This window comes from Pelmatolapia mariae, linkage group LG8, assembly GCF_036321145.2.
Source record: "Pelmatolapia mariae isolate MD_Pm_ZW linkage group LG8, Pm_UMD_F_2, whole genome shotgun sequence".
In the NCBI taxonomy this organism is placed as follows: Eukaryota; Metazoa; Chordata; class Actinopteri; order Cichliformes; family Cichlidae; genus Pelmatolapia; species Pelmatolapia mariae.
Window position 1 is genome coordinate 16,363,614 of NC_086234.1, and position 11,110 is coordinate 16,374,723.

General features: G+C 40.0%; 1 protein-coding gene across 4 annotated transcripts; it reads left to right on the forward strand.

The window, feature by feature from the left end:
- The first annotated feature begins 634 nt into the window (after window positions 1-634).
- Window positions 635-10,859, forward strand: kcnh6b (potassium voltage-gated channel, subfamily H (eag-related), member 6b). 4 transcript variants are annotated; one of them, XM_063481262.1, is made up of 12 exons: window positions 635-827; window positions 1,245-1,402; window positions 2,503-2,928; window positions 3,091-3,484; window positions 3,612-3,811; window positions 3,897-4,149; window positions 4,239-4,432; window positions 4,537-4,645; window positions 4,951-5,214; window positions 5,371-5,530; window positions 7,257-7,461; window positions 7,564-10,859. In XM_063481262.1, exons 2-12 carry the CDS (start codon window positions 1,259-1,261, stop codon window positions 7,858-7,860), a joined length of 2,646 nt encoding a protein of 881 aa, XP_063337332.1. In that variant the 5' UTR covers window positions 635-827; window positions 1,245-1,258; the 3' UTR covers window positions 7,861-10,859. The 4 variants fall into 4 exon arrangements, with proteins under 4 accessions (XP_063337332.1, XP_063337333.1, XP_063337336.1 ...); XM_063481263.1 differs by having other exon boundaries at window positions 1,245-1,360; XM_063481266.1 differs by having other exon boundaries at window positions 7,300-7,461; window positions 7,564-7,670.
- The last annotated feature ends 251 nt before the right edge of the window (window positions 10,860-11,110 follow it).

Genomic DNA, 11,110 nt, shown 5'->3' on the forward strand with positions numbered 1-11,110 from the left:
CAATGAACTTTCCTGATGTACTTTTTTCTTGGCCCTGGGCCATCGGGTCATCGATTAGGTTGACCTCTGAAAACATTTGGCAGTTTTTCAGTTAGGGCATGTAAAGTATAGGCGTGATACATCGCTTGTCTACTGTTAAATATTTTCCTTTGTCATCAAAAATGTTTTAAAAGAGGAAAATATTATATAAGAACCAAATAAAAGAAATACAGATGTTAAAGGTTACAGCTGAAGGACATTTAGAGGCAATGTCATGATGGGTCATTACTCCCTCGTATTAACTGTAGTGTCAACATTTTAATCAATAAGCTTGCACTTCAGCAGTTTGCATGGAACATATGGAGTGGACACCATTCCCAACTTTGTTTTGAATTTTTCAACTTGACATCATGCAGCCTGAACTATACTCAAAATATAATCTAATTTTAATTTAAACCAAATTAGAAAGCTGAAATGATAATTTGAAGTCAACAGGGAGGTCTAGTGTAATGGCTCTGAGCCCATTTGTTCTGTTATCAATGCTCATCATCGATTTTCCGGTCGGTTCTTCTCAGCTATAGCGTGGCATTGATTGGTTTCCAGTGTCGGGGAAAGTTGCACAGTCGCATGCGAGCAGCAGGACAGTCCTCCGCTGCGTGCCAGAGTGAAGGCTTCAATACTGACATCTGCAGCCACAACAGAAACACCAAGTACTTTTGTTTTACTCAAATATGAAAGAGGAGACTGAATGTTTTTGAAGACACTTGTCCAAAAAGTGTTCGAAATGATGGATATTTTGGATGCGTATATGTGGTAAAGGAACATCTTACTTTGGAGTTTCAAATCAGGTATGTCCTGTTCACTTTTAGTGATGTTTGACTGAAGATTTGATCGACTATTGAAAGATTGTTCAGCTATGTAAATCCTGCCTTTGCCATGCAGGGATTAAAGTATTGACTCCTTGCACTATGTGAGGGCATAGTATTTTGGGAGGGGCACAGCTAGACTTGCAGTACAGAGGAGTTTGTATTAGGAAACAGAGGTGTATCAAGACGTTTTCAATAAGTGTCTTCATATAAACAAAAGCAAAATAAAGTAAATTACATCAGGTTTACAATAATGGTAATCTTAATACACTAACTATTGTAATATTATGAAAAAGTCAAAATTCTTTATAGAAAATGATCAAAAAAATATTTTGAAACCAGCTTGGATGTGATCTCTTTATTCTAAATATAAAGGAGTGTTTCTCTAATCATATACAGGACAGCAAAGCTCAATGTCTGACTCAGACCTCATGAAGGGTGGGGGACCGGCCATCAGGAGCCCCGAATGCCGTTCGTCTCCGACTCCTCGAATGGAGTTCCACGGCTCCTTCAAGGTGGGGGAGCGCTCGCCCAATGTCACAGAGAAGGTCACACAGGTATGGCAGCTGAGAGCCTCACATGGGCTCTGCAGGTCCCATTTATGAGATCCAAATGACTGAAATGTATTGCCATTAATGATCACATTCACTGCTGACCTGGTTCAGTCCATCACTGGATCTGAAAGTAATCATGTTTTTAAATACTAAGAACAAGACGGGCTCTAGAAAGTTTCCACGCTGGAAGACTTCTGTTAATTAACCTTTTAGTGGAAACATCAGTTGGTGATCAGGTGACTGGTTGTATTCATCATTGGGTGTGAAGTAGAACCTAAAACTGAGCCACAGTTAAATTAACACCTACTGTTAATACTGCTGGACCCCTAAAGCTCAGTGACCTGCATCACTGCTCTGTGGGATCATGTGAGATGGATTCAAAACAAATGAAAGGGGCATGTGAACTTGCATGGGGGTACCAGGGGTTCCCTGTTTCTCTGACTGTCAATAATCTAATTTATCTGTCTTTTTCATAGAGTTATTTGCAAAGTTGGTGAGATTAAATAATACGATATTGAGGGTATAGGCAGAACTCAGTGACAGTGAAAGCACATGACCAACTCATCATTATTGCCTTCCAGCAAACCAACATCCTGCGTTCAGTCAGTTCTTACACTGTTGATAACAGGATGTTGTTATTTTATCTATCTTTAAGGTTTTGTGAAATTTTGGATATGGTTCCCTTATCTGGATCTAACTTTTCTGCAAGTCTTGTGTCTGCTGAAAGTCACTAATGACAGGATGGTCAAGGATTTGTTAGACCTACAAGGTTGCAAAACTAAAGCACGCAGCCTCCAACGAGAAACTGGTCAAAACAGTACATGCTCTAACAAGGTCTGTTAGTTAGTTTATGAGAGAGATTTAATAGAAACACTAATATTTGTTTTGTAGAAATCTAGGTTTACTGTTTTCCTTTGCATGCAAAAGATTAGGTGTTCTTTTCATCAAAGAAAGAAGGGATTTGGGTACATGATGGATATTTATTCACCTTCTGGGAGAAGAAGTATATTCCTCAAAATCAATTAAAACAGCACTCGTTAAATATTTTGATTTCCCTGTGAAATAGGTAAAGAAGCATACTGATGAATTCTTTATATGCTTAGGTTCTCTCTTTGGAGTCTGATGTGCTGCCTGAATACAAACTCCAGGTACCAGAAACGACATGGTGGATCATGCTTCACTACAGCCCCTTTAAGGCATTTTGGGACTGGATTATTCTCCTTCTGGTCCTCTACACAGCTGTTATTACTCCTTACTCAGCTGCCTTCCTGTTGGATGAACATGGGGATTTACGCCAAAGGAGTTGTGGCTACACATGTAACCCTCTAAATGTGGCAGATCTTATGGTGGACGTGCTGTTTATTGTGGATATAATCATCAACCTTCGGACGACCTATGTGGACCAAAATGACGAGGTAGTCACGCAGCCGAGCCAGATAGCAAAGCATTACATCAAAGGCTGGTTCCCTATTGATTTGTTTGCAGCAATCCCGTTTGACCTTCTCATTTTCAGATCAAGCTCGGACGAGGTAAGAATTTTGGTTCTTTGTAAAGCTTCAAAGGTTTTTATCCTTAAGTGTCTAAACTTTAAAAGTTGTTCCCTATTGAGATTCAAAAGTTATTGAAGCTGTTTGACCTTTTATCTGCCCATCCCTGTCTTACATGTTCCCTCTTGTTCATGGATACCAAAGATGGCAACCTTAACAAGCCTCCTGAAAACAGCTCGGCTATTGCGATTGGTCCGTGTGGCAAGAAAGCTTGACCGATATTCTGAATATGGTGCTGCTGTCCTCTTCTTGCTCATGTGCACCTTTGTACTCATCGCCCACTGGCTAGCGTGCATGTGGTATGCCATTGGCTTTGTGGAGAGGCCGTACACTGAGACTGGTTGGCTGGACAACCTGGCTGAGCAACTTGGAAAGGCGTACAATGAAACCGACTCCAGCTCTGGTCCTTCAGTCAAAGACAAGTACGTCACAGCTCTGTACTTCACCCTGAGCAGTTTGACGAGTGTGGGGTTCGGTAATGTGTCTCCAAACACGAACTCAGAGAAGATCTTCTCCATCTGTGTCATGGTCATTGGATGTAAGTTGAATAACCCATGGTCATTGTATGTAAGTCTTTAGTTGGGTACTGGTACAACTTTACCATTATTACATCTGAAATGACCCAATCCTGTTTGTCTTCTTGTCCTCTTTCTCTTCTGTATCAGCTCTCATGTACGCCAGCATATTTGGCAATGTATCTGCCATAATCCAGCGGCTGTACACTGGTACAACCCGGTACCACACCCAGATGCTGAGAGTCAAAGAGTTTATCCGCTTCCATCAGATTCCAGGTAGTCTGCGCCAACGACTAGAGGAGTATTTCCAGCATGCATGGAGATACACAAACGGAATAGACATGAATGCTGTAAGTAAACAAAATGGTAACGCTCCTTTGATGTTCTTTATCTCTCTTATTGTTACGTATCTTCTGACCTTATTTCTTTGTTCAGGTGTTAAAGGGATTTCCAGAGTCTCTGCAGGCAGACATCTGTTTGCACTTGCACCGCTCTCTGCTACAGAACTGCAAGGCTTTCCGAGGAGGCAGCCAAGCATGTCTCCGTGTCTTATCTGTGAGATTCAAGACAGTCCATGCACCTCCTGGAGATACTCTGATTCACTATGGAGACATCCTCGACTCTCTCTTTTTCATCTCACATGGTTCCATCCAGGTCACCAGAGATGATGTAGTGGTGGCCATATTAGGTAAAGCTATGTAACCATACATTATTTTACTCCTTAAGTCCTCTCAAAAATGACCTTCTCAAATCAAATAAATCTTTGTCCTCTTACAGAGAAGAATGACATCTTTGGTGAGCATATCCACCTTTATGATGAGCCAGGGAAATCAAGTTCAGACCTACACACCATCACCTACTGTGAACTGCACCGCATCCTTAGGGATGACCTTCTTGAGGTCCTGGATATGTACCCAAGCTTTGCAGACAACTTCTGGAGGAACCTGGAGATAACCTTTGACCTGAGAGATGTACATTGACAGTTTATTGTAACACACTTCGCCTAATGCTAAAAACAGATATTTTATACTGTCACTTTGGTGAGATAATAAATATTTTTTTCCGTCGTCTTTAGGCTGATCAAGAGCCACCAGTAATAATAGCTGATGATTCTGGTGATGACTGTGAATACCACCACAAACCAAGATGCAAAATACACTCACTGGACTGCAGAAATAGGCCAGGTGAGATATGAAATGCATAGAAAGTCGTGCAAACAAAGCAAACAATGTGAAAAGCCATTTCAAATCCTGACTTAAATGGATGGACATGGAATCATACTGAGATTGTCCATGCAATCCAAAGATGCTTTAGACATGCCTGTAAAACAGGCCTTACAGATTTGAAAAGTATTACACCACCACCATCACCACCTGTGTTTCAACTTGACTTGTAATTGAGCCATCTCTGGCTGCCTGACACCCCAAACCCTGGGTGTCATGCGTGGGAAAACTGTAACTGAAGGACTGAAATGCTTTTCTTTGAACAGATGGAATTGATCACGAAGACTCGTATCCCCTTCAGGCCTGCCATCAGTCATTTTCTCATGCCTGCTGGGAAGACCGTTGTAGCTGTGGATCGCCATGTTCGCAGGCAAGTGAGGACTTTGAAAAACCTCTTGCCCATGGTGCCAAAACAGAGCATTACTCTGCAGAAGCTGTCAGGCAGGATTACTCTTCGTCTGCACTACAACTGCACCCCCAAAGTGGCACCTCAGTGGGGAAGGATGCAGTGTTTGACCGGGGTCCCCAAGGTAGATGGCAGTCTTGATTTTGTCATGCAATTGCAAGATATAAATTTAATTGCAGTCTTGATTGTTACCCTGTTTGAAAGGGTTTGGTTGTTTTAAACGTGTCACTTTGAAGCACTGTCTTGATATTTACCTCAGTCTCATCTCTGAATGTGCCAGGGATGTATCAATACTGGTCAGACAGACAATCACAGCAGTTTTCCAGTCATGCCTGGCGATCATCTTCTGTCCGCAACTCATGCCACCCACCACCATTCACAGAAGAAAGGCCCAGTGAACTTGAGACACGCCTTGAAATTTTGCATTCACAGCTCAACAGGTGCATTTGCTACCATTCACCTTTTGATCTTTGCTACTTCTGAGAAAAAGACACGAGGAGTGACAGTGACTTTGGCTCAAATGTTGCATTGCCTAAATTCCCTCAGTCAATGAATTTTCTGTCTTATCTTAAAATAAGTGATGAGTTAACATTTACATCACCCAAGAATCTTGAAAATTTGTAAAAATTCATTTTGCATGTATACATCAGCAACGTGACGAGCCTTGCTGTAAGTAATAGAACCAATGGCTTAGCGAAGGAATCCTGACGTAACCCTGAGCATTACATTTCTACACCTGAACAATTAACATATCTGTAGAGGGTTTCTTTAACAAGCAAAAAATTCAAAAACTATCTATACTATATTTATTTCCATATGAGCATCACTCCAAGCCATACCTTTTTTAGTTCCATCTAAGACTTTGAGCACTTTTTGAATTTTTCTTTGTCAAAATCTGACTTTATGCAAAAAGTTAAATTAAATTACAGTTTTCATGTCTTGGGTTCAGCACAGAACTCAATTGAAATCAACAGCAGAGGGGAAAATATTCATGGCTCTCCAATGACTTCGTATTATGTAGAAGTCCCTTCTTACTCTTTGTTTGTTACCCCCAAAAATCAAACAACTGGTTAATGGGTATACATTTTACCCTTGTGACAGGTGGTTACCAGATGGTTGTGGACTGGTCTGTGAGCCCATATGACTAGGCCATTAGCAATCGATTTCCCAGCAACTGCTACCAGCCTCCAGCAACCAATTGCCAACCAGTGGAGGATTACATATTTTCTCTCACAACTGGTGGTTACTAAATGGTTGCAGACCAGTTTCTAGTCCTAGGTGTAATTGAAATCTTAATCACTTGATTCTACTCTATTATCATGACCACTGGACGTCCAAAATGGTAAAAAGTTAATGTCACATGTTTAGTGGTTACATGTCTCCAAAACCTCAGTACTAGCTTGCTATATGTAGTTAACTTTTCTACAGCTAACTGAAAATAAGATGCTAAAATCTTCCTGAAACATAGCCAGCATAGCATAGCAACATAGCATTTCGGACAGATAACATCATTTTGTTAGCTTTTCTGTTACATATTGCACAGGCAATAATTTTTCCCTGCAGTGAGGGTAGTTTTCATAGTACGATAAGTTACATTACATTACGTTGGAGTCAAAATTGATCATATTTGGACAAACATTTTCAGCCCTAAGTTATCAGTTTATGCTAGCAAGCTCTACTAAATTGCAGTTTTGAGACTATATGTTAAATTAATGCTAAGTAAAATATAGAGAAAATAATCAAATTGAACTCACCAAAACTAGAATCAGACATCATGGATCTGTTAAGTTATTAATTACATTAACTATCTACACAGCTAGCCATATTACATGCTCCAAAAGGCATCAGCCCTACGAACACATTCAACGGGGGCAGATTGTAACTTGGGTATATTCATATTTTAAGAATAGCCAGCAGGCTATTGCAGCCTGCATTGGCAACCACCTGTCAGTCTATGGCATGCCTCTAATTATGCAAACTTTCGCTTGGAATAAAATTTAAAACCAACACGTCAAAAAGCAAAATCAGCAGGACGTAAACATGACATTATTTCTGGTGTAAATTTAAGCATGTAACATTTGGGTCTGGACATGCAATTTATTATCACTTTGCTTCATTCTTCTCATACTTCCACCATCTTTTAATTAGTACCTCTTATTTCCTCAGACTGGAGACTCGCATGACAACTGACATCAGTGTTATTCTGCAGCTTCTCCAGAGGCAGATGGCCCCTGTACCTCCAGCTTACAGCACTGTATCATCTAGTACTCTCCATGCTGATTCCCCTGGTCTGTATGGGGCTGGAACTCCAGTGCTGCATAACATGTATCCCATTTCCCCCATACAAATGGACAGCCTAGCACCAACACAGGTATGGTATCAAACCAAATAAAAGATACATATATAACACTGTTATATATCTGAAACGCATTTCATCTTCTTTCATCTCAACATTTTGTGCTTATTTACTAAGACCTCGGCTGAGACAGACCTTAAGCAGACCAGCAAATCCCAGGATTCACTGTCCAGTGGGATCCACGTGACTGCGGCATCTGATGACACCATGTTCATGGCTATCACCCCTGAAACTGACACACATACTGGGCTAACTCCTCAGCTACCCCAGCCATCAGTCAAATCCTCCCTCATGGACAGTTCCAGGCTGTGTGGTAACCTCCGCTACCCCTCACTACCAGAGAGCCTGGACATACAATCACGATTGGCAGAGATCCAGAAACACCTCTCGGATCCTGTCCTCCCCATCGTCTGACAGTCAGTGTCACCTACTTCTTAAAGACATTTAGAAGGAGCTCTGTGACCAGTCCATCCATTTGTCATTGAAGAATTATTTATAATTACACTTTTTACTTTACTATTACTTTGGACATTGGACAGTGTTGAACACAGACAGTGCTTGCAAACAAGGATTTTACACACTGCCCAGCCAAAAAACAGCAGTCACCATGTGGATTTACCTAATCAAATATGAAAGACCCTCCCACTGGATTCGGGGTCTAGGTTCACCAATGTTATGTGCCCAAAAAACGAGGTCAGCTGACTACCTGAATATACAGAATGATTTTTTTTCTCTGATGATGGCACGGGAATATACCAAGATGACAATGCCAGGATTCACCAGGCTCAAAATGAGCGGTTCAGGGAACATGGAGGATAGATTGGCTACCACAGAGGCAAGACCTTAACCCCAGTGGGAATCTTTGGGTGTGCTGGAGAAGACTTTAGCAGTCTGACTCCCCCATTGCCCATCATCAATACAATTTGTTGGTGAAAGATTAATGCAATTCTGGATGGAAATAAATAATAATTATCACTTCTTAAAACCATGGGGAAAGTGTGCCATCATCAAAGCTAAAGCCAGCCCAATGAAATATTAGCATGTGACTTGTTCTTTGGCTGGGCGGTGTACTTCACACTTGCCTAAAGAAATAAACTTGAAAACACTTAATTCTTTTGAATGAACAACTAACAGAAAAGTTGTTATATTTTATATAGATAACTGCTAATCCAGAAATGTCACCTCAGCAACCTTAGTGAGTGGCGTCCCTGTTCATGTAAAGATCCTGATCTTTTTAAATTCTAAAGAATTCCCCTGCAGACCCATTTACTCTAGCCTGACCCAATACTGACACTTTGAGTCCACTATGTTTAGTGTAAACATTTAGAGAATTATGTTGGCCAAAATTAATCAGGTTAGGCTTGGTTTTATACACCTGTAGCAATCAGACTAAAAAAAATATCCAAATTCAAAGATCAAGAGGTGTGGCTGATAATTTAGTTCACATAAAGTATCTCTAATATAATGCACTGCATTGCATAAACCCACAAAGTTATGTTAAGTAATTTTAATTTTATGTCAGAAACAATAGAAAATAATGAAGAGGGAATAGAGATAAGCTGAATTAAACAGTAGTTACTGACATAGCTAGCATCTTTGATCTTGTACCAGTAACTTCCCTGTAAGAAAGACTAGGTGTTGTCTCTGTGTCCAGACTTTGCGCTAAGCTTATTTCCTGCCAGTTGTACAGACATGAGAACAGTATAAATCTTTTACAAAATTACATTTTTAAATTTTGGTTATTGCAGAACTATTATGAAGACATGTGCTGTGGCACTTGGGAATTGCGTTCTCGTGGATATTCTGGTGGAGTAGTGCAGGCATTAAAGTAACCATTTATAATCCCAATTTCAAAACAGTTGGGACGATATGTAAAATGTAAATAAAAACAGAATATGAAGGTTTGCAAATCCCATAAAATCTTATTTTACTCACAATGGACTTAGAAAACACAAAACTGAGAACTTTTTATGGACAAAAATGAGGTCATTTGGACTTTGATGGCAGCAACACATCTTAAAAAAAAAAAAAAGGAAAGGAATATGGTTACCACTGTGGAGCATCCCCTCGCCCAATGCTTTCAGGTTTTGAAAGGTCTGGACTGAAAGCAGGTCAGTTCAGTGCCCAGTATGCAGTTTAGTATTGATTTTGCTGAAATATGCTAGGGCTTCCTTTGAAAATGATATCTTGATGGGAGCGCATGTTGCTGTAAAACCTGCATATATGCAGTGATGATGCCTTTCCAGATGTCCTAGCTCCCAGCTTCTTAGGCACTGATGCACCCCCATACCATCGGGATACAGACTTCTGAACTTAGTGTTGAAAACAAGCCACATATTTTAATTTGATCTGACCATCTATTATTAGTCTCTGGCTCTCTTCCCCTCAACCAATTGCAGCAAATGGCTGCCTCTCCCTGACCCTGGTTCTGCCAGAGGGTTCTTCCTGTTAAAGGGGGGTTTATCCTTCCCACTGTTGTCAAGTCCTTTCTCAAAAGTGGTTATGTGATTGTTGAGATTTTCTCGGTATTATTGTAGGGTCTTGGATGGCACCAGCGGTGATTACTGGAAGTGTTCCTGAGCCCTGTTTTTACCCGTTTTTAATGCAGTGTCTTTTAGAGATATATTGTACTGTAGATGATGTGATTTGAAAGTGGGAATTTTACATAGAGGAAACTGTTCCAAAATGTATACAGTTTTTGCAGATTGCTGAAACTCTGCCTCTCCATTTTCCTCTTGTTACCTGTTGCCAAAAGCAAACGGGATTACACACAGTAGTAAACATGGCCTTGTCCCAGCTGTTTTCAGATGTGTTGCTGGCACTTAATTCAAAATTAACTAATATTTTTCACTAACTAGTAAAATATCTGGTTAAAAATGTGATATATTTTCTATGTTCTACTGTGAAGAAATTTTGGTCATATGGGATTTGTAAATCCTTGCATTCTATATTTGTTCACATATTGTGGAACTGAGGTAGTATTTTCTCTATTTGTGATGCCTTCCCAAGCCGAAACAGTTGCACCAAGACTGACTTCCATTAATCTTTGAGTGCTGTATTTTTTGTCCCTATCACAACATGACGGCTTTCATGAGCTTCATCCAGAGATCCTGGATGGTGTTCTTCAGGCAGGGTTTTCTCTGTATGTTACAGTAACCTATCATTTCTAACCACGGATCTGCACGGCAGATTTCTTATCAAGGTTTTAACAAGTCACTTCTTGCTGAAATATTTTTTTAAACTGTTGTCTCAACATGAAACATCTGTATCGTACTTTAAACTGTGAGGGACTATTTATTTCTGTATAAAATCAATGAATATTGCCATGAATAAAATTACTGGTGCAATCTGTATTACGGTCAGTTAATACTGCGCACTTATTGTTACTGCACAGACTTGTATCACAACAGAGGTTTTCAGTTCACAAATAATTAAATAATATATAAGTTAAAGAAAAACAGTTTGAGCACATTAACCACATTCAGTCCACTTTTCAATATGGTTAAAAATAGTTTGCGTCATCAGAAAAAAGTTATTAGAAAATTACATAACGGACTTAAGTGCAAAACGAAATGCACTATTAAGCATTTTAAAACAAGGATTTAACTGACTAGCTTATTAGTTCAACAGCAACCTAATAGTTTGAGGCTTTTTGAGCCTTTGT

Excerpts from the sequence above, each read along its gene's own strand:
- kcnh6b (XM_063481262.1), top strand. The coding sequence starts at position 1,259 with ATGTCTGACTCAGACCTCATGAAGGGTGGGGGACCGGCCATCAGGAGC. Across the intron at positions 1,403-2,502 it reads TCACAGAGAAGGTCACACAG|GTTCTCTCTTTGGAGTCTGA; the intron begins GTATGGCAGCTG and ends TTATATGCTTAG. Across the intron at positions 4,150-4,238 it reads TGTAGTGGTGGCCATATTAG|AGAAGAATGACATCTTTGGT; the intron begins GTAAAGCTATGT and ends GTCCTCTTACAG.